This window comes from Musca vetustissima, unplaced genomic scaffold (genome assembly GCF_032173495.1).
Source record: "Musca vetustissima isolate MV318-11 ecotype Yass unplaced genomic scaffold, APGP_CSIRO_Mvet_v1 utg24453, whole genome shotgun sequence".
Taxonomy (NCBI): Eukaryota; Metazoa; Arthropoda; class Insecta; order Diptera; family Muscidae; genus Musca; species Musca vetustissima.
The window spans coordinates 68,355-92,061 of record NW_026872833.1 but is presented as its reverse complement, the minus strand read 5'-3'; the positions used below and the strand labels follow the sequence as shown (position 1 = coordinate 92,061).

The 23,707-nt window shown below is 36.4% G+C and overlaps 3 protein-coding genes across 3 annotated transcripts; 2 read left to right on the top strand and 1 right to left on the bottom strand.

Moving 5' to 3' along the window:
• Nucleotides 1-3,648: 3,648 nt before the first annotated feature.
• Nucleotides 3,649-6,509, top strand: LOC133338911 (thrombospondin type-1 domain-containing protein 4-like). Its single transcript, XM_061547044.1, has 6 exons — nucleotides 3,649-3,663; nucleotides 4,493-4,694; nucleotides 4,771-4,955; nucleotides 5,085-6,077; nucleotides 6,153-6,303; nucleotides 6,365-6,509. The coding sequence occupies exons 1-6, from the start codon at nucleotides 3,649-3,651 to the stop codon at nucleotides 6,505-6,507; spliced, it is 1,689 nt and encodes a 562-aa protein (XP_061403028.1). The 3' UTR covers nucleotides 6,508-6,509.
• Nucleotides 6,510-15,131: 8,622 nt separating this feature from the next.
• Nucleotides 15,132-18,471, bottom strand: LOC133338901 (uncharacterized). Its single transcript, XM_061547033.1, has 5 exons — nucleotides 18,071-18,471; nucleotides 16,211-16,661; nucleotides 16,009-16,127; nucleotides 15,788-15,942; nucleotides 15,132-15,331 (listed from the first exon to the last, which is right to left on the bottom strand). Exons 1-5 carry the CDS (start codon nucleotides 18,469-18,471, stop codon nucleotides 15,132-15,134), a joined length of 1,326 nt encoding a protein of 441 aa, XP_061403017.1.
• A 1,030-nt stretch (nucleotides 18,472-19,501) lies between these two features.
• Nucleotides 19,502-22,469, top strand: LOC133338892 (gustatory and odorant receptor 21a-like). The gene is made up of 4 exons (XM_061547021.1): nucleotides 19,502-20,262; nucleotides 21,712-21,857; nucleotides 21,938-22,296; nucleotides 22,368-22,469. Exons 1-4 carry the CDS (start codon nucleotides 19,502-19,504, stop codon nucleotides 22,467-22,469), a joined length of 1,368 nt encoding a protein of 455 aa, XP_061403005.1.
• Nucleotides 22,470-23,707: the final 1,238 nt, after the last annotated feature.

Sequence of the window (23,707 nt, the reverse complement as noted above, 5' to 3'; positions counted from 1 at the left end):
CACACACAGCAAACCTGATGCACAGTGGGGCGATGGAGACTAAACTTAGATGGTCAGAAGTTTGGATTTTCTTCTCTCAGTCTTTGTAGAGCCATGGATGTTAGGAGGTTTCTATGGAGATACATTTTGATATACATAAATTGAAAATATGCAGATAGGTCCCTGAATTCCCAAACCATAAACAAATTAAAAAATTGTTTTGAATTTTTTTTAATATAAATAATTTAAAAAGAAATATTTTTGTACCTTCCAATGCAACACTGTTCACCTCCATTACCCCTTACCACCACCACACAACCCTATCTCCATCTAATTCACAACTTGTTTAGGGCTTCTCAAACACCCATTCAACACTCACAATCGCCCCTGTCGAATGATTTATGACATTGTGATTTTATTTTCGTGGTTATTAACAATTCATTGACAAGATCAAAACATAATTAATTTAATAAAAAAATATCAAATATTCAAAAAAAAAAAAGAAAAAAAAAGTATAAGATAAGACACATTTAAAACCTCATTTAATTCGATTCGTATCGAAATTAGGTGAGATATGCAGATTTTCTGACAAGATAACATTGACAACAAATTCGAGACATTTATATTTTTTATATCGATCGATCCCTATTGTTTAGTATTATGTTGAAATCCACGATTGGTAACATAAATTAATTTTGTTTATTATAAATAATTTTTAATTGAAGGGCGGAAATATAAATACAAAACCCATATATATAATAAATAATAAACTAAACACACAATTTAAAAACAAAAACAAGACATTTCATGAATAAGTAAACGAACGAATCGGATCGAACGTAAATTAAAAAAAAATAAATATGTTAAATCGAAAATTATTATTAATGCTGATATTGGTGAGTATTGAAATGGAATATATAAAAAATATATAATTTAGAAAATTCTTGACGATATTTTATTATGGAAAATAAGAATACCGATTTTTTACATATAGAGGACTTCTATCTATAGATCTCCTAATGCTTTATTGTGTCGGAATAAATGCTGTACCGGAACTCACCTTATAACATTTTTTTCTGAGGACTGAAATAGGCAAAGATTTTTTAAGTCAGAAGTCTATCCAAGGAGTAGGTTTTTAAATAATTTCTCGGGACCTAAAATAAGCGTAGATTTATTTAAATATATTTTTTAAGGCTAACCAAGGCATAGATTTCTTTAATTATTTTTTCAAGGCCTAATTAAGACGTGTTTACTTAGCTGGCTTGTGACAGAACATTTGTTCCATAGGCGGAGCTTAAAAACGATTTTCAGGCGAGCCGGTCTTGCGCGCAGCTCTTCCAATTTGAATGACCATGTTTTGATATGTCATCCTCTACATGATCTTTCCATCCAATTCAATGCCTTCCCTCTCTGCGTGAGCCATCAGTTAGTCGCTGCAACTCGATACCTCTGATATTGCCGATGTACGAGAATATATGGTACAACATATAGTTTATTCGATAGATCTTTCGGAGAAATTTTCTCTCAAACACTCCAAAAACTCCTCATCTGATTGGGCAAGTACCCTTTGCTTCAGATCCATACAATAGCACGGGTAGTATCAGCGTCTTGTAGAAACTGTTTCTAAACTGCTTATTTAGACCATAGTAGCATATGTTGGGCAACCCTATCCTTCTCCGAGTTTCAAAGATGATAAATAAAATCTTTGACTAGCTCGAAGCAGTATTTCTCAAGTTCCACAGTTGGTCCGAGTCTACTGGCCGTCTTGCGCGTCGTTACCATCAGATTGGTATGACCTTTTCCAGCAGGATGTTGAAAAGATCACACGACACGATCTGAATTCTCGTTCGGTATTGAAGGGCTCCGAAAGGTCCTTGCCGACTTTAACTGTTGATCTTGTCCCAATTAAAGTTATCCTGCATAGCCGTATTAATTTTGCAGGAATGCTGAACACAGATATGGCTTTAAATACCTCTGAACGGATAGGGCTGTCGAATGCGGTTTTATAGTCAAGTCAATGGTGGATTTGCCAGGTCTGAAGCCGCATTGGTCCAATAATACCATTGACGATTCGTTTCAGTCGTTCACACAGCAAGCTGGATAACACTTTATATGCGATGGAAACTGGACTTATTCCTCTATAGTTGGCACATATCAGGATGCTGTAGTTTCATCATTGGGCATGCATTCCAAATTGTACTACTGAACTGGTGCCTGCTCCTGACCAGCATCTGACCAATAGCCTTGAATAGTTCGGCTGGTAACCCATCAAAACCTGCGGCTTTATTATTCTTCAGCCGATTGATTGCTATTCTGACCTTATCTTGGTTATATCGCCATCTCTTATTGGTTCTGGGGCATCTTCTTCACCGCCATTTTTGATACCAGAAGCTTTTCAAAATGCTCCTTCCAGATCCACAACACGCTGTCTGCATCTGTATCCAGGATTCCTTTTTAATCTCTACAGAAGGATGTGCCTGAACCAAAGCCTTCGGTTTGGTGTTTTACTCCAGGCTATATTTCCACTTTTTTTCAAACAAGACACACCTCTATTTATTTCTTTACTAGGTTCGAAGCTAGGTTAGTTTCCAGTTTTAACTTCCAGCCTTTCATTTTCTTACCGACAAATCAACTAACCACTGAATTTCTTCCACTTTAGAGGCAGTCTTTCTTCCACCTTGGAAGTAGTATTTCTTTCTCCCAAGTGGCCATAATGATTCGGTGGAGATCTAAGCGGCAAGACCTCCATTCTTTTCAGATGAGGTGAGGACACTCAATTTCCTCACCTACAGTCCGTCGTTCTGGGTTTCAACCAACCTCAGAGTTTTCTCTAGTCCCATAAGAGTTTGTGTGATCCACACAGAGGTCACCATCCCCCACGATATCTCGTGAACTACAACGGCTGCAAGCTTATTACCTTCCCAAATAGGACTTCTCAACACAACCAGCCATCATCGTCTTGGTTGCCCTCAAACTACTTACAGTTTTCTGCTTCTTTGGATAGACTAACGTGGTTGACTTCATACGCGACGTAGGAATTCTTTCAATTACGAAGTCACTCGCAATGTTATTCGGATAATTCCGAGATAACTTCTGAATGAATTTGAGATTCATCTTTGTCAGAAGAAATTCCTTGTCGGTAATAAAGCCACTGTTCAGTCCAATAAACCCATAGTAAAAGTTAACTGCACTTCGGTAAATTGACGCGTTTGGTAGTGTCTTGTGCCGATGATTTATTCATCGTTTCGATGGGAAGGTCATCAGCACATGCCTCTATTTCAAAGGCCATTTGTTTTAAAAGTCTCGAGACTTCGCTGCGATGGAGTTGGAATTTTCATCCTCGCCAGGAAGACTTACCTTGATTTGGAGGATTCACTGGGATATCCATTGTGTTAATCACAGTGGTATCCATAGCACCTTCGCCGTCTGCCAAGGGTTTGTGATACCAGAGATGAGTGTGGATGCCTCTACTTCAAAGGTCAGCTGCCTCCACGCCCTGAAGATGGAGTTGGGATTTTAATCCTCGCCAGGAAGATTCCCCTAGATGTGGAGGAGTCAGTGGGATATGCATTGTGTAAATCACCGTAGTGTTAATCACAGTGGTATTCGTAGCGCTATCCCCGTCTGTCAAGGAATTGTGATCCCAAAGATGAGTGTGGTTTCCTCAATATGGTCAATGAAAAGGTCCGTATGAGTGACGGAGTTTGAAGAAGCAAAAGAATCTTCCGTAAATTGGCACTGGTTGTCATCGTTTGTGGAGGTTGATTTGGATCTGATTTTGTGGAGTTCGAGGCTGAGGTTGCCAAGGCAGCCACATCAACATCAGTCGAAGAATCGCATTCCATAACATATTTATTTTCTGAAGAAGGAGGAATAAGTTTAAAAGTCGGTTCCATAGAAAGTATTTTGAATAAAGACTTGAGGTCAGCTATGCCATAGCCTCTAACGACAGCTAAGCCTGAAGAAACTTGTTGAAGTTGATTAGGAACTGACCTTGTAAAGTTCGAGGTTGTGGATGCCAAGGAAACCACACCAACATCAGTCAAAAAATCGCATTCCGTTAACATATTTATTTTTTGAAGAAGAGGGGCGGCTCCATAGAAAGTTTTCGGAGTGAGGACTTGAGGTCAGCCATGGCATAGCCACTTACGGTTGCTACGCCAGTAAAAACTTGTAGAGGCGCGCAGGTATCATTAGGAGACCCTGACTGGGTATTAGGAGGCGACATTCTCGCCTCGTCGGTCATTTACTCCGAGACTCTCTTCCGTGACCCTCTCATTGTCCGCGATTATTTATTTATACTCACAGCTACCCAATGAATAATATTGGGCTTGCCAGTATCCCCAACCTGTGGACACGTCCGCTAACATTCAGCTCTGCTCTGAAGATTATTGAGTTTATTTATTCCAGGAATCTCGGAGGAATGCTTATCTCTTCAGTCAAGCATCTTGCACTAGATATTCTTCTCTGTTTCACACATTTTATTTTTAATTTCTTCTCTTTTTCATTTTAGGCAATTCATGCTGGTGGCATTGTCACCGGTTTATCGGCAAATAGCGGCGCTGTAGCATGTGGTGGTCTCTTATGTCGTCCTCTGACCGGACTCTATACACGTGATCCACTACCCGAAGATGCATATATACATGTGGCCATAATTCCAGCTGGAGCTTCGAATATTTCTATAACTGAATTGAAGAATAGCATGAATTTGTTGGGTAAGTAGGGGATTTTTTTCATTAAAAATTTGAGGTTATGTCAATTTGTTTTCTCTTTTCTTCTACCTCTGTTTAGTGCTACGTACTGAAGATCAGAAATATGTTTTCAATGGCGATAACACAATGTCGGAAAGTGGTGTATACGAGGCTGCTGGTGCCGTCTTCGATTATCATCGTTTGGATAGTTTACAGGAACAAAGTGAAGGTGTTACCGAATGGGTAACGTGTACCGGCCCCATTCGAGAGAGTTTGGAATTGATGGTGAGTAGAAAAGAGGTTTCACTCCACGGAGAATATACGTGTCGAACCCAAATTACGTAGACTTTGACTCCATCTGTGAATAGAAAGAAAGGAATTGAAAACAAAATTGTATTTTTGTATTTTTTACAGATCTACAGTAAAACCGTTAACCCTGGTATTAAATACGAATACCTGCTACCGATTACTTCCGACTCCGAAGAAAATGAGGTGTCCGTGGAAACTGATGGCTTTTTGAAGTCGGCCAATGATGAAGCCATTATCACGGCCAATCGTCCGGTGCGTAAACGTCGTTATAACTGGAAAGTTGTAGGCTTCAGCGCTTGCTCAAAGTCCTGCGGAGGAGGTATGCAATCACCGATTGTAAAATGTGTGCGCGAAAATCCCTTGCGTTATTATTCACAGCGTAGATGTGCCCATTCCGAGAAGCCCATCATAAATGAAAATCTCCTGAGATGTAACACGCAACCCTGCCCCGCTTTTTGGCGTCTAGAAGATTGGGGAGAATGTCGCTGCCATCATGGAGAGGCTGGAGTGAGGGAACGAGAGATTAATTGTGTTCAAGAATTGGCATCCGGCGTTGTGGTACATGTTGATGCCGCCGCTTGTATGGAAGAGAAGCCAGTGGCTAAGAAACCCTGTGATTGTCCCAAGAATAGACATCGTAGCAATAATGCTCGTTATCGCATGCATGGTCTCAGCCCCAATGCGGCTCACTCGAATAATAAAACGAATCGTGATAAGGCTGGCATATGGCTAATGTCCGATTGGAATCAATATTGTTCGTCGGAATGTGGTCCAGGCACAGAATATCGTACCGTCTATTGTGATCGTACTAAATCGAATCCGGAAAGATGTGATATAAGAAATGCTCCGGAGACAACAAGGATATGTGATCGTGAGGAATCATGTGATACGGGAGAATGGTTTGCCGGGCCATGGTCACCCTGCAATGGTAACTGTTTCAATTTGACCCGTAGTCGACAGGTTTTGTGTATTGAAAATCAATTGATTTTGGAGGATGATGAATGTAAGCCGGAATTGAAACCCACCACGGTGGAGAAATGTTCCCACGAAGAGGTGGAATATTGTGGACCCAGATGGCATTATTCGGAGTGGTCGGAGGTAGGGAGAAAGGGCTTGCAATTTATTTTTTGGAACGTTTGGCTAATTTATTTTTTGTTTTCTATGTTATTTTAGTGTACCAAAACCTGTGATGGCGGCACCCAAAGACGTTCGGTGAAATGTTTGGAATACAATGAACAGGAAAATGCCCTGAAGGAGTCCAATAAATGCCGTTATTCCATTCGGGAGCCAATATATAGGAGCTGTAATACCCACAAATGTGAAGGTGGGTGGAGAGAGATTTTTTGAAATATTTTATAAAAATGTTATTCCACTTTTCTTTCCAGATCTCCGCTATGAACAATTGCAGAATGATGATGCCATTGTCCTGCCCTGCACCGATGTCTTTACCAACTGTGCGTGGGCCGTCAAGGCCAAGCTATGCAGCTATGAGTATTATAAGCAAAAATGTTGTTATTCTTGTAATTAAGTCATAGGAGATAAAGAGAATATAGAAGAGAGGACAAAGGAGAGGAGAGAAAGAACAAAACGAGATTGCTACTCTTTTGGCAGACTTTGAAAGCTTAATTGAGAGAATCACATGTTTTTGGGAGAGAGAAAGTAATTACTCTCCCAAAAAAATTTGCTTCTCTTACCTCAGCTTCCACCGTATGTCAAAAGAGTAAAAGAATGGGAGAGAGTACAGTGTTGCCATCCTACAAAGACTACACTGCCTCGGCACACTCAGCAAAAAACTATAGTAATTGTTCACAATCAAACAAGAAGAGAGCAAGCGGAGAGTAAAAATTGTGTAATTTAATAAATTCTATTTTTTTAAATATAAGTTTATTTTTATGACATTTATATTTTTTAATGATAATAATTTAATGCGACCAATCGAATAGTGAAAATGTTTTTTTTTATGAAAGAAAAAAATACAAAATCAACAAAAAATACTTATGTTAAGAAAAAATTATTTTTGTATTCTTATATATGAAGACATGTTAAATTAAATCAAATAATAATATACAAAAAAAATATTTTAAATAAAAAAGAGGCACTACTAATAAAACGAAAATAAAATTAAAAATATTTTTTGAAACTAAAAACTTTAAATAAAAAAATAAATAAAAAATGTACGTACGTGTTTTGATTTTTAAAATTAACTTGAAAATTAGTTTAGAAAATTATTAAAAAAATCCACGCCTTATGTATGACTGGAAAAAAATTATTAAAAAAATCCACGCCTTAAATGGACCCTTGAAAAAATTATTTAAAAAATTCACGCCTTAAATAGACCTTTGAAAAAAATTATTTAAAAAATCCACGCCTTAAATAGACCTTTGAAAAAAATTATTTAAAAAATCCACGCCTTAAATAGACCTTTGAAAAAAAATATTTAAAAAATCCACGCCTTAAATAGACCTTCAACAAAAAATATTTAAAAAATCCACGCCTTAAATAGACCTTTGAAAAAAAAATATTTAAAAAATCCACGCCTTAAATAGACCCTAGAAAAGATATTCTTTAAAAATCCATGCCTTAAATAGACCCTAGAAAAAAATATTTAAAAAATCCACGCCTTAAATAGACCCTTGAAAAAATTATTTAAAAAATCCACTCCTTAAATAGACCCTTGAAAAAATTATTTAAAAAATCCACGCCTTAAATAGACCCTTGAAAAAATTATTTAAAAAATTCACGCCTTAAATAGACCTTTGAAAAAATTATTTAAAAAATTCACGCCTTAAATAGACCTTTGAAAAAAAATATTTAAAAAATCCACGCCTTAAATAGACCTTTGAAAAAAAATATTTAAAAAATCCACGCCTTAAATAGACCTTCAACAAAAAATATTTAAAAAATACACGCCTTAAATAGACCTTTGAAAAAAAAATATTTAAAAAATTGACGCCTTAAATAGACCCTTGAAAAAATTATTTAAAAAATCCACTCCTTAAATAGACCCTTGAAAAAAATATTTAAAAAATCCACGCCTTAAATAGACCTTTGAAAAAAATTATTTAAAAAATCCACGCCTTAAATAGACCTTCAACAAAAAATATTTAAAAAATCTACGCCTTAAATAGACCTTTGAAAAAAAAAATATTTAAAAAATTGACGCCTTAAATAGACCCTTGAAAAAATTATTTAAAAAATCCACTCCTTAAATAGACCCTTGAAAAATTTATTTAAAAAATCCACGCCTTAAATAGACCCTTGAAAAAATTATTTAAAAAATCCACGCCTTAAATAGACCCTTGAAAAAATTATTTAAAAAATCCACGCCTTAAATAGACCCTTGAAAAAATTATCCACGCCTTAAATAGACCCTTGAAAAAATTATTTAAAAAATCCACGCCTTAAATAGACCCTTGAAAAAATTATCCACGCCTTAAATAGACCCTTGAAAAAATTATTTAAAAAATCCACGCCTTAAATAGACCCTTGAAAAAATTATCCACGCCTTAAATAGACCCTTGAAAAAATTATTTAAAAAATCCACGCCTTAAATAGACCCTTGAAAAAATTATTTAAAAAATCCACGCCTTAAATAGACCCTTGAAAAAATTATTTAAAAAATCCACGCCTTAAATAGACCCTTGAAAAAATTATTTAAAAAATCCACGCCTTAAATAGACCCTTGAAAAAATTATTTAAAAAATCCACGCCTTAAATAGACCCTTGAAAAAATTATTTAAAAAATCCACGCCTTAAATAGACCCTTGAAAAAATTATTTAAAAAATCCACGCCTTAAATAGACCCTTGAAAAAATTATTTAAAAAATCCACGCCTTAAATAGACCCTTGAAAAAATTATTTAAAAAATCCACGCCTTAAATAGACCCTTGAAAAAATTATTTAAAAAATCCACGCCTTAAATAGACCCTTGAAAAAATTATTTAAAAAATTCACGCCTTAAATAGACCTTTGAAAAAAAATATTTAAAAAATCCACGCCTTAAATAGACCTTTGAAAAAAAATATTTAAAAAATCCACGCCTTAAATAGACCTTCAACAAAAAATATTTAAAAAATACACGCCTTAAATAGACCTTTGAAAAAAAAATATTTAAAAAATTGACGCCTTAAATAGACCCTTGAAAAAATTATTTAAAAAATCCACTCCTTAAATAGACCCTTGAAAAAAATATTTAAAAAATCCACGCCTTAAATAGACCTTTGAAAAAAATTATTTAAAAAATCCACGCCTTAAATAGACCTTCAACAAAAAATATTTAAAAAATCTACGCCTTAAATAGACCTTTGAAAAAAAAAATATTTAAAAAATTGACGCCTTAAATAGACCCTTGAAAAAATTATTTAAAAAATCCACTCCTTAAATAGACCCTTGAAAAATTTATTTAAAAAATCCACGCCTTAAATAGACCCTTGAAAAAATTATCCACGCCTTAAATAGACCCTTGAAAAAATTATTTAAAAAATCCACGCCTTAAATAGACCCTTGAAAAAATTATCCACGCCTTAAATAGACCCTTGAAAAAATTATTTAAAAAATCCACGCCTTAAATAGACCCTTGAAAAAATTATCCACGCCTTAAATAGACCCTTGAAAAAATTATTTAAAAAATCCACGCCTTAAATAGACCCTTGAAAAAATTATCCACGCCTTAAATAGACCCTTGAAAAAATTATTTAAAAAATCCACGCCTTAAATAGACCCTTGAAAAAATTATTTAAAAAATCCACGCCTTAAATAGACCCTTGAAAAAATTATTTAAAAAATCCACGCCTTAAATAGACCCTTGAAAAAATTATTTAAAAAATCCACGCCTTAAATAGACCCTTGAAAAAATTATTTAAAAAATCCACGCCTTAAATAGACCCTTGAAAAAATTATCCACGCCTTAAATAGACCCTTGAAAAAATTATTTAAAAAATCCACGCCTTAAATAGACCCTTGAAAAAATTATCCACGCCTTAAATAGACCCTTGAAAAAATTATTTAAAAAATCCACGCCTTAAATAGACCCTTGAAAAAATTATCCACGCCTTAAATAGACCCTTGAAAAAATTATTTAAAAAATCCACGCCTTAAATAGACCCTTGAAAAAATTATTTAAAAAATCCACGCCTTAAATAGACCCTTGAAAAAATTATTTAAAAAATCCACGCCTTAAATAGACCCTTGAAAAAATTATTTAAAAAATCCACGCCTTAAATAGACCCTTGAAAAAATTATTTAAAAAATCCACGCCTTAAATAGACCCTTGAAAAAATTATTTAAAAAATCCACGCCTTAAATAGACCCTTGGAAAAATTATTTAAAAAATCCACGCCTTAAATAGACCATTGAAAAAATTATTTAAAAAATCCACGCCTTAAATAGACCATTGAAAAAATTATTTAAAAAATCCACGCCTTTAATAGACCCTTAAAAAATCCACGCCTCTGTTGGCCATCACAATCCTTCTCCGAATTTCAAAACTGATGTCATTCGTTTTTTTTTTATGGCGGTATCAAGGTATATAAAATCTTTAACTACCTAGAAGCTGTAGTTGTCAAGTACCACAGTTGGTCAGAGTCCACTGGACGTCTTGCGCGTTGATAAAATCAGCTTGATCTTCTCGCCGTTTACTGTCAGACCCACTTTGGTAGACTCCTTCTCAATTTGTTCAAATGTGGCTATTACCGCTCGCAATGTTCAACCCATTATATCGATGTCATCGGCGTAGGTGAGTAACTGATGTTGTTTGGTGTACAGAGTGCCATTTCTGTTCACCTTTGCGTCTCGTACAACCTTTTCCAGCAGAATGTTAAAAAGATCACACGACAAACTGTCACATTGTCTGAATCCTCGTTCGGTATTGAAAGGCTCCGATAAGTCCTTTCCTACTTTAACTGCTGACCTTGAGCCACATAAAGTTATCCTGCATAGCCGTATTAATTTTGCAGGAATGCCGAGCATAGACATGGCTTTAAACACCTCTGAACGGATAGGGCTGTCGAATGAGGCTTTATAGTCGACGAATAGGTGGAATGTGTCGATGTGTCACCGGGTTTCTTTATTCATCTGTACAGGAGGATGTGCCTGAACCAAAGCCTTCAGTTTGGTGTTTTACCCGTTGATAGAATTTTCGGACTTCATTCTGACTCCTGTACATCTCGATTTGCTGACGCTCCCGTATTTCTTGTTCTTTATTATTTTTTCTGAAAACACGTTTCTCATCTCTCCTCTTCCCCTGATAGTTCTCCATCGCATTACGTGTTGCTACTGTCCGCAGTGTTGCCCTATACGCTGCGTTTTTCACGCTCGGATTTCTTGATGGTGGTCTTTGGTACCCGAGTGTTGCTTTTGGTGCAGTTCGTAGGGAGTGGGCAATTCTCTGCCACTGTGCTTCTATACTATTATCGGGACAAGAAGTGTTTTCGTCAAGCATTTGGGTAAGTTGAGCGGATTATGCCTCGGCTACCTGTTGTGATTGCAGCTTTTCGACATCAAATTTCCGTGTTGCATTAGATCGCACCTTTGCTGCTACATTAAGACGGATGCGAACCTTGGCTGCCACAAAGTAATGATTCGAATCCATATTCGCTCCTCGGACGTCTAAAATACTGGATAAATGCCTTCCGTCTATAACAACATGATCAATTTGATTTCTCGTTGTTCGATCGGGAGAAATCCAGGTGGCCTTGTGTATATCGAGATGCATGAATATGGTGCTGCTAATTACCATGTTCTTTGCTGCCGCGAGGTCAATCAACCTCATGCCGTTGTCGGATGTTTCTTCATGGAGGCTGAATTTTCCAACGGTGGGACCAAAGATATTTTCCCTTTCGATTTTTGCATTAAAATCTCCTAGCAGAATTTTAATATCATGGTCAGGGCAACGATCATATGCTATTTCTAGGCGCTCGTAAAATACGTCTTTGGTCTGTTCATCGTTATCTTCGGTCGGAGCATGGGCGCAAATGAGACTGATGTAAAAGAACTTTGCTTTTATACGGATTATAGCAATTCGCTCATCCACTGGAGTGAATCTGGAGACGAGGTCTTTTATTCTCCTATTAACCATAAATCCGCAGCCAAATTCATGTCTCATTTCATGTCAGCTATAATACAGTGCTTAATCATCTGATTTACTTACGCCAGTCCCTTTCCATCGCGTTTCCTGTAAGGCAATAATATCGGCTTTATACTTCTTGAGTACATCCGCCAAAGCGAACACTGCGCCTTTTCTGTACAACGCACATTCCAAGCGCAGGTTCGCAGATTGTGGTCCTTTATACGTTTGCAGGTGTCGTTTGGTTTGCTTTTTCATAATAGGTTTGGTTTTCCGCGCCCAACCCGACGCCTCAACCCATTTTTTATAATTTTTTTGGCGGCACATATTAGCTCACAATTTCATCGGGTGATGAAAAGAGGTACCCCAGGTGGGTTAAAATGTATTTTAACAAAATACACGCCTTTTAAGGTCCTTTAAAACATAATTTTAAACCAGTAAGGAAAATAGTAAAGTCGGGCTGGGCCGACGATATGATTCCCTTCAAAACTATGGGTATGTTCTATATAGTCTCCTAACAGACATCGCCTTTTCGAAAGAACATTGACATGAAATTGAACGAAAGATATTTAGGTATTTTGGAGCACCATTTACCTTAAATCGGACGAAAATATATATGGAAACTATATCTAAATCTGAACCGATTTTCCCGAAACTTAGCACACATCACTCTACACTTAATTCCTTACGCTCTGCCAAATTTCGTGCAAATCGAAAGATATGTCCCTAACGGTACACCATTTACTTTAAATCGGTCGAACATATATATGGGAGCTATATCTAAATCTGAACCGATTTTTCCCAATTTCAATAGGGTTCGTCCTTGGCCAAGCAAATGTGCTGTATCAAATTTCACCCAATTCGGATAATAACTGCCACCTGTACTTTGTTTACAATTTAACATTGACAGACGGACGGACATGCATAAATCGCCTCAGAAAGTGATTCTATGGATATTCTCAAAAGGAACCATATGTCTATCTCGTTTTCTTTTGCCTATTACAAACATATGCACAAAGACATAATACTCTGTACTACTGAGTGGTGAAGGGGATAAAAATCAACGCTTTGTTTGGACCCTTGAAAAAAATAATTTTAAACCAGTGAGCGGAGCAGTATTGTCGGACGGGGCCGACAATACGATACCCTACACAACTACCACGGAACTCTAACCATCTGCGGATATTTATTCCTAGCCTGGGCAATATTTCGTGATATTTGCACCCTCTTGCCCGATTGGAGGTCAACAGCACCTCTTCCTTAGACTTACATATATTCCGAATACTACTAATATTCTGTACTGTCCTTCTAATTACTTGTCCAGATTACCTTCACCGTGATTTGTGTTGTGATGTTCGGCTTTCAATTGTGGCCTATGGACCAAAAAAAAAGTTTTTGGTCCACTTTATCCCAAAATTATTATCTGATCATCAGTGAAAATTATAGGCGTTATACTTGACCATAATTGGAACGTCATGGAACATTTTAAAGCGATCAGCGCTATATATATTATTAAGTGTAACTCCCACATCCGAGTACATACGACCATATAATTCGTATCAATTTAAAGGTCAACCACTTCTCTTGGATATACTATCAACTTCTCGGGTCTATGACCTTCAGGGGCAAATATATTCCCCATAGAATACAAATTTTGTAATTTTTCACACAAAAGTCAGGTTTCATTTGACACGCTAAATATTGACCGATCTTTATCAAAACAGGCATGCTTATTCTTTGGCCCAATCTCCTTCTCCATGTAAAAATTTGCGATGTTTGGCCCATAATTGCGGTATTTGTCCATTTCATCCCCTAAATATTAACCGATCTTTACAAAAACTAATAGAGGTCTTCATGGGCCAGAACCCATCCTACATGCTAAATTTTGTGAAGATTGGTCCATAACTGCGGCCTGTATCGTGTTTACAAATTATAATGGACAGACGGACGGACGAACACACATGTATAGATCGACTCAGCTAGTCTAGATAGGACGATCGGTACACTTAATGGAGGGTCTAGGACCGATATTTCGCGGCATTACAAACTCTTGGGGCTGCACAAAACTATAATACCCTGACAACATAGTTGTGTAGGGTAAACAAAATCCACGCCAAAGCCAATAGGGGTCTTCATTGGCCAGAACCCATCCTACATGCAAAATTTCGTGAAGCTTGGTCCATAACTGTGGCCTGTATCGTGTTTACAAATTATAATGGACAGACGGACACACATGTCTAGATCGACTCAGCAAGTCGAGATATGACGATCGGTACACTTAATGGAGGGTCTAGGACCGATATTTCGCGGCGTTACAAACTCTTGGGGCTGCACAAAACTATAATACCCTGACAACATAGTTGTGTAGGGTATAAAAAAATCCACGCCAAAACCAATAGGGGTCTTCATGGGCCAGAACCCATCCTACATGCAAAATGTTGTGAAGATTGCTCCATAATTGTGGCCTGTATCGTGTTTACAAATTATTATGGACAGACGGACGAACGAACACACATGTCTAGATCGACTCAGTTAGTCGAGATATGACGATCGGCACACTTAAAGAAGGGTCTAGGACCAATATTTCGCGCTTTACAAACTCTTGGGGCTTCACAAAGCTATAATCCATGCCTTGAACCTTGAAAATTTCTAAAAAATAAGAATTTCAGAATTTATGTGAATAATCAAAAATTGTTTTATTAATATGAAAAATAGTGCAAAAAGTATTCAATATTTAATTCAGGTAAAAATATTTATATTTTATAGCCAAACAAATGGAACAGTAAACGCATTGTGAAAAAATAGAAAATCTCAATGGCGCCCAATACACTAAAGCCCAAGAAAAATCCGGCCGTACCACCAATGTAAACTGAAACAAAAAATGAAATACAAATTAAAAAAAAAATTCCTAAGATAGACTTTTTTTTAAAAAAATGTTTACCCATTAAATCGGTAAATGTCAAATAAATCTCTCGCTTATAGCGCACAGTGGGCCATTCCTTTTCCGTCATTGTTGCACCATAACTACCATATAGTTGTTTTGAGCGGGTATATAACTACAAGGAGGGATTATGTATTATATCAAAATTTCAAAATAGTGGATATTTCCTACATACCGAAACCTTAAGACTCAATACCGATCCCTTGCAGTTCTGTTCACAATAGCACGGGGCCATGTCCAGTTTATTGCTATTGGGTCTCTCCCGATATAATTTCAGAAAATAAGCTTCATGCTGCGGCATACATTCCCTCAGAGTTTTGAAATCGCAAACCGGCTTGGGTATTGGAACTGAAAATAAAAAGGATCGACTTTTTAATAAAAAATTTTTTTTCAAGTGTTTATAAAAGAGTGGAATGTTTAAAAAAATTGTACAGAGGTCTCAATAAGGCGTGGATTTCTTTAAATAATTTTTTTCAAGCACCTTCAAAAGGCGTGGATTTTTTAACTATTTTTTTCAAGCGAGGGTCTATATAAAGCGTGGATTTTTTAAATAATTTTTTTCAAGCACCTTCAATAGGCGTGGATTTTTTAAATAAGATTTTTTTAGGCTTTCTAAGGCGTGGATTTTTTAACTAATATTTTTTCAAGCGAGGGTCTATATAAAGCGTGAATTTTTTAAATAAATTTTTGAAGAGTCTATATAAGGCTTGGATTTTTAAGTCATTTTTTCAAAGGTCTATATACGGCTTGGATTTTTTTAAATAATTTTTTAAGCACGTAAATAACATTTTAAGGGTCACTTACGTCGATTGGGATAGAAGTGCGGTATACATTTACACATTTTGTAGACCAAATTTAAACGACACTCCTGCATGCAAATATTTTTCGTATAAATCGGAAAATGGGTTAGATTAGACTCGTGGCTGAAACGGCAGTTCCTTTGGCGGACACTGGCTCCCCTATAAAAAAAAATTTAATAAAATAATTAGTATTTGAAGGTCCTGTAATGGTATTAGGGACTTTACGTTTCAAAATTATGATCCGTGGTGATTTCCGGTGAGAAGGGTTCGTAGTAGAGATTTTCAGTGGTATAACCATAATTATTGTCCACCTTCATGACCTCATAGGAGCTATGGGCATAGACCTGTAAGAAACGAAATCAAATATTTAAATTTCTTCAAGTTTCCCAAGCCTTCCTCCTACCCCTCCCCCCCTTAAGATACTCACATCAATTGGTGACTGGAAACCAATAAAATTAAAATCTATATATTTATCCGGATATGAACCCATTTGTATCTTCCGGACATTATGTTTAATTTCATATTCATTTGGTTCGGGCATTACTCCGAATAGCAAATACTTCGATGAATAGCGATCATCAATATTGTTGTTCGTTAAATAACAGAGGCCATATTCGGTAAGCACTTGTCGGGAGTGTATATATTCATCATTGTCGATGCAACGTATTCTCAGCTTATCGACAGGATTTAGGGTATGGTCCACCGTCAGATTATATATTAATTCCATATATTTATTAGGTTTTAACTGTAGTTTATCAAGAGTGCGATCCAAGCTACTATGATTGGGAATATCTTGAAAATTCATATACGTGGAATTGGCCAGATGTTCCAGCAGATCCCAGAGGTCGTCTTGATTTTTGCCCGTAATGTAATGGGATCTGGAAATAATGAAAAAGTATGGAAGCTTGAATAAATAATTCATACAAAACCCACGCCTCTGTAGGGCACTTGAATAAATAATTCATACAAAACCCACGCCTCTGTAGGGCACTTGAATAAATAATTCATACAAAATCCACGCCTCTGTAGGGCACTTGAATAAATAATTCATACAAAATCCACGCCTCTGTAGGGCACTTGAATAAATAATTCATAAAAAATCCACGCCTCTGTAGGGCACTTGAATAAGTAATTCATAAAAAAGCCAGGCCTCTGTAGGACCCTTAAAATATGAAATTTAAAAAATCCTCGCCTCTGTAGGACCCTTAAAATATGAAATTTAAAAAATCCACGCCTCTGTAGGACCCTTAAAATATGAAATTTAAAAAATCCACGCCTCTGTAGGACCCTTAAAATATAAAATTTAAAAAATCCACGCCTCTGTAGGACCCTTAAAATATTAAATTTAAAAAATCCACGCCTCTGTAGGACCCTTAAAATATAAAATTTAAAAAATCCACGCCTCTGTAGGACCCTTAAAATATTAAATTTAAAAAATCCACGCCTCTGTAGGACCCTTAAAATATTAAATTTAAAAAACCCACGCCTCTGTAGGACCCTTAAAATATTAAATTTAAAAAATCCACGCCTCTGTAGGACCCTTAAAATATTAAATTTAAAAAATCCACGCCTCTGTAGGACCCTTAAAATATTAAATTTAAAAAATCCACGCCTCTGTAGGACCCTTAAAATATTAAATTTAAAAAATCCACGCCTCTGTAGGACCCTTAAAATATTAAATTTAAAAAATCCACGCCTCTGTAGGACCCTTAAAATATTAAATTTAAAAAATCCACGCCTCTGTAGGACCCTTAAAATATTAAATTTAAAAAATCCACGCCTCTGTAGGACCCTTAAAATATTAAATTTAAAAAATCCACGCCTCTGTAGGACCCTTAAAATATTAAATTTAAAAAATCCACGCCTCTGTAGGACCCTTAAAATATTAAATTTAAAAAATCCACGCCTCTGTAGGACCCTTAAAATATTAAATTTAAAAAATCCACGCCTCTGTAGGACCATTAAAATATTAAATTTAAAAAATCCACGCCTCTGTAGGACCCTTAAAATATTAAATTTAAAAAATCCACGCCTCTGTAGGACCCTTAAAATATTAAATTTAAAAAATCCACGCCTCTGTAGGACCCTTAAAATATTAAATTTAAAAAATCCACGCCTCTGTAGGACCCATAAAATATTAAATTTAAAAAATCCACGCCCCTATAAGACCACTGAAAAATTAATTTAAAAAAATCCTCGCCTATGTGGGACCCTTGAAAGTTTAATTTCAAAAAATCTACGCCACGACCTTTGAATAAAATGCTTTCCATAATCCCCTCATACTCACTGACAATATTCATTGAAAAGCTCCCGATCCAAACGCTCCATGGGACATATAGTCAAGCTCGGCAACGAAGTATTCCAACTGAAATAGTCCCGCTCAATACCCATATAGGCATTTTTCGTTAGGAAACGATCTATCGATTGCATTGCAATATAAATTGAGGCATAATGCGATACGGCTATGAGAATGAGCCAAAATATTCTTTCCACCCAGATGAGACCCTCCTTCACCAAATACACATAGCAGTGATTACAGCAAGTGGCCAAATATAATTTGAAATATTCAAAACCCTCAACTGTGAGGAACCACAATGTCACTTTTCGGCGAGGTTTTTCCGGTGGCTGGGCGGGCCAAGCTTCGGATGATTTTCCTATTCCGGGGGGAGGTTGGGGAGCACCACTCATTTTCTAGAGGTTTGCGATTTGCGATTGAGACCCAATGGCTTAGATGGTAAAATAGCTACTGTCCTAGGAGAACGATGTTTGCTGTATAACAAACAAGCTTGTGCATGTCTGAATTGTTTTAATTAATCAGACATGGCTATTACACTTGAAATGCATTATGTCCTGCTTTGTAATCAAATACAAAATTTGACATGCAATTTTATGCGTTTCTACCATATCAGGGACGGGAGTTGGGAGGATTAAAAGAAAATTATCATAGCCTGGATTTTTTAAACCCAACCGAAGGGTTTTTTTAAATAATTTTTTTCTCAAAGAGTTGTCGATTTTTTAAGGGCCTATTTTTTCAAGGGTCTATTTAAGGCGGGGATTTTTTAAATAATTTTTTCAAGGGTCTATTTAGGGCGAGGATTTTTTAAATAATTTTTTCAAGGTCTATTTAAAGCGAGGATTTTTTAAATAATTTTTTCAAGGGTATATTTAGAGGGAGGATTTTTTAAATAATTTTTTCAATGGTCTATTTAAGGCGCTGATTTTGTAAATAATTTTTTTCAAGGGTATATTTAAGGCGTGGATTTTTTAAATAATTTTTTCAAGGGTCTATTTAAGGCGAAGATTTTTTAAATAATTTTTTCAAGGGTCTATTCATTTTATTTGTTATTTAAATGCATATTTACAGGCCACAACCTTTTATTTATTAAATTACTGACCTCAACCTGACTATATTCTACTGACCCCCTTTTTTATTATTCGTCGTAATTTATTATCCTTGACCCTGGGCTATTGCAATTTATGTTTAACCAGCAATAACCTTTAAAGGAAAACAAAACTAAAAAATTCCTCCCCTTTTGGCGGAATAATTAATTCAGACAAACTTGAAAAGTTCGGAAAATAGCAATGGCATAGAAAAACAAACAATGGCAATCAGGATAGTATTTAAGCACAACACCCGCAGCGTAGAGGCAACAGTAATTTTCCGATTTTAATTCTTGTCATTTGAACCTCTCGCGAACCTCTCAAAGGATACTCAACGATGGCCTTTTGGGCAACAGTGGCCAGCCGCGAAACTACTTCACCTCGGGTTATGCCTGCTTTAACTCCAAGTCAGAAACAATTTCTGCACGACGAGCTGAGATATAGGGACAAATTACATTTCCTGGCGGACAATGATGATGCCAATCTATCGGATTATTATGTACGCAAAGAGGAAACGGTCGATGATCCGGAGCTATTGGATAAACACGACTCATTCTATCACACGACAAAAAGTCTTTTGGTACTCTTTCAAATTATGGGCGTCATGCCAATACATCGCAATCCCCCAAAACCGAATTTACCACGTACCGGCTATTCGTGGACTTCGAAGCAGGTGTTGTGGGCCATGTTCGTCTATGTCATACAGACAACAGTGGTGATATTTGTTCTGCAGGAGAGGGTGAATAAATTTGTAACCAATTCGGAGACTCGATTCGATGAGGCCATTTATAATGTCATCTTTATCAGTCTGCTGTTTACAAATTTTCTCCTACCCGTGGCCAGCTGGAGGCATGGTCCTCAAGTTGCCATATTCAAAAATATGTGGACCAATTATCAATTGAAATTTTTAAAAGTTACCGGAACACCAATTGTTTTTCCGAATTTATATCCTCTGACATGGGGCCTGTGTATCTTCTCATGGACTCTTAGTATTTTGATAAATTTGTCGCAATATTTCCTGCAGCCGGATTTTGAATTTTGGTATACCTTTGCGTATTATCCGTTGATTGCAATGCTGAATTGTTTTTGTAGTTTGTGGTGAGTAAAAAAACGGCGAAACATTGATTTTAAAGATCCAGGCCTTGGTTAGAGCCTTGAAAAATTAATTTTAAAAATCCAGGCCTTGTATAGACCCTTGAGAAATCAATTTTAAAAATCCAGGCCTTGGTTAGAGCCTTGAAAAATTAATTTTAAAAATCCAGGCCTTGGTTAGAGCCATGAGAAATCAATTTTAAAAATCCAGGCCTTGGTTAGAGCCATGAGAAATTAATTTTAAAATTCCAGGCCCTGGTTAGAGCCTTGAAAAATTAATTTTACAAATCCAGGCTTTGGTTAGACCCTTAAGAAACCAATTTTAAAAATCCACGCCTTGTATAGACCCTTGAGAAATTAATTTTAAAAATCCACGCCTTGTATAGACCCTTGAGAAATCAATTTTAAAAAACCACGCCTTGTATAGACCCTTGAGAAATTAATTTTAAAAATCCAGGCCCTGGTTAGAGCCTTGAAAAATTAATTTTACAAATCCCGGCTTTGGTTAGACCCTTGAGAAATCAATTTTAAAAATCCACGCCTTGTATAGACCCTTGAGAAATCAATTTTAAAAATCCACGCCTTGTATAGACCCTTGAGAAATCCATTTTAAAAATCCAGGCCTTGGTTAGACCCTTGAGAAATCAATTTTAAAAATCCACGCCTTGTATAGACCCTTGAGAAATCAATTTTAAAAATCCAAGCCTTGGTTAGACCCTTGAATAAATTATTTGAAAACTCCACGCCTTGTATAGACCCAAGGCTTGTGTAGACCCTTGAGAAATCAATTTTAAAAATCCAAGCCATGGTTAGACCCTTGAAAAAATTATTTGAAAACTCCACGCCTTGTATAGACCCAAGGCTTGTGTAGACCCTTGAGAAATCAATTTTAAAAATCCAAGCCTTGGTTAGACCCTTGAAAAAATTATTTGAAAACTCCACGCCTTGTATAGACCCAAGGCTTGCGTAGACCCTTGAGAAATCAATTTTAAAAACCCAAGCCTTGGTTAGACCCTTGAAAAAATTATTTGAAAACTCCACGCCTTGTATAGACCCAAGGCTTGTGTAGACCCTTGAAAAAATTATTTAAAAACTCCACGCCTTGTATAGACCCAAGGCTTATGTAGACCCTTGAAAAAATTATTTAGAAACTCCACGCCTATGGCTGATCCCTAAAAATGAATTTTAAAAATCCACGCCTATGGCTGATCCCTAAAAATTAATTTTAAAAAATCCACGCCTATGGCTGATCCCTAAAAATTAATTTTAAAAAATTCACGCTTCTGCATGACCCTTAAAATTTAGTTTAAAAAAATCCACGCTTCAGTAGGACCCTTAAAATGTAATTTTAAAAATTCCACGCTTCTGAAGGACCCATAACATTTGATTTAAAAAAATCCACGCTTTAATAAAAAAATCGCACCCTTGAAAAATGATTCTGGCCTTCATTTTTAGGTACATCAATTGCAATGCCTTTGGCACCGCCAGTCGAGCCTTATCCGAATCCTTGCAAAAGACGCTGAGAAGTGAAAAGCCGGCACAAAAATTAACCGAATATCGTTATTTGTGGGTGGATTTGAGTCACATGATGCAGCAGTTGGGTAAGTCCTAAGCAATGGGTAAACTTTCCGAACTTTATATAATTTTTTTTGTTTGTTTGTTTGTTGTTGTTTCTTCTCAGGTCGTGCCTATTCGAACATGTATGGCATGTATTGCCTGGTCGTCTTCTTCACCACCATCATTGCCACCTATGGTTCGTTGAGTGAAATTATTGATCATGGTGCCACCTATAAAGAGGTCGGTCTCTTTGTCATCGTATTCTATTGCATGAGCTTGCTGTATATCATCTGCAATGAGGCCCATTATGCTTCGCAGAGGGTCGGTTTGGATTTTCAAACCCAGCTGTTAAATGTCAATTTGACAGCTGTCGATTCGGCCACCCAAAAAGAGGTGGAAATGTTTTTGGTAGCCATCTCGAAAAATCCGCCAATTATGAATTTGGATGGTTATGCCAATATTAATCGGGAATTGATAACATCGGTAGGTTAGAGGGGATGGGATGTTCGGACACCTTATTTTTAATTTAATATTTTTGTTATATTTTTTTCTAGAATGTATCATTTATGGCCACTTATTTGGTAGTGCTGCTGCAATTTAAAATTACGGAACAGAGGGGATTGCGTTCTCAGCAAGCGATTGCCATGGACCCATGAACTAAACACTGGATATATATTTGCTTTTTCGATTATAATGTGAAATAATAATACAAATTTTAAATAAAAACCAGTAAGGAAAGTAGTAAAGTCGGACGGGGCCGACTATATGATACCCTTCACCACTTTGAGCATATTCAACAGATGAAATAGAAGCTATATCTAAATCTGAACCAATTTCAACGATTTCAGGAAACTTAACACACATCATTCCAGACCTCATCCATAACGCAGTGCCAAATTTCGTGCAAATCGAAAGATATATAGGGACTTTGGTAGACCATTTACATTAAATCGGACGAAAATATATATAGGAGCTATATCTAAATCTGAACCGATTTTCAGGAAACTTAACACACACCATTCTATAACTAATTCATTACGCTGTGCCAACTTTGGTGCAAATCGAAAGATATATAGGGACATTGGTGCACCATTCAGATTAAATCGGATGAAAATATATATGGGAGCTATATCTAAATCTGGACCGATTTTCAGGAAACTTAACACACACCATTATATTCCTAATTGATTACGATGTGCCAACTTTCGTGCAAATCGAAAGATATATAGGGACTTTGGTGCACCATTTAAATTAAATCGGACGAAAATATATATGGGAGCTATATCTAAATCTGAACCGATTTTCAGGAAACTTAACACACATCATTCTATACCTAATTCAGTACGCTATGCCAAATTTCGTGGAAATCGAAAGATATATAGGTACTTTGGTGCCACGTTTACCTTAAATCGGACGAAAATATATATGGGAGCTATATCTAAATCTGAACCGATTTTCACGAAACTCAGCACACACCATTATGGACCTAATTCAGTACACTATGCCAAATTTCGTGCAAATCGAATGATATATAGGTACTTTGGTGCCTATATCGGGCGAAAATATATATGGGAGCTATATCTAAATCTGACCCGATTTTCACGAAACTCAGCACACATCATTTTGGACCTCATTCAGTACGCTATGCCAAATTTCGTGCAAATCGAATGATATATAGCTACTTTGGTGCCTATATCGGGTGAAAATATATATGGGAGCTATATCTAAATCTGAACCGATTTTTCCCAATTTCAATAGGGTTCGTCCTTGGGCCAAATAAGTGACCTATGCCAAATTTCATCCAAATCGGATCAAAAATGCGACCTGTACTTTGTTCACAAAAATACATGGACGGACAGACGGACGGACGGACGGACAGACGGACGGACAGACG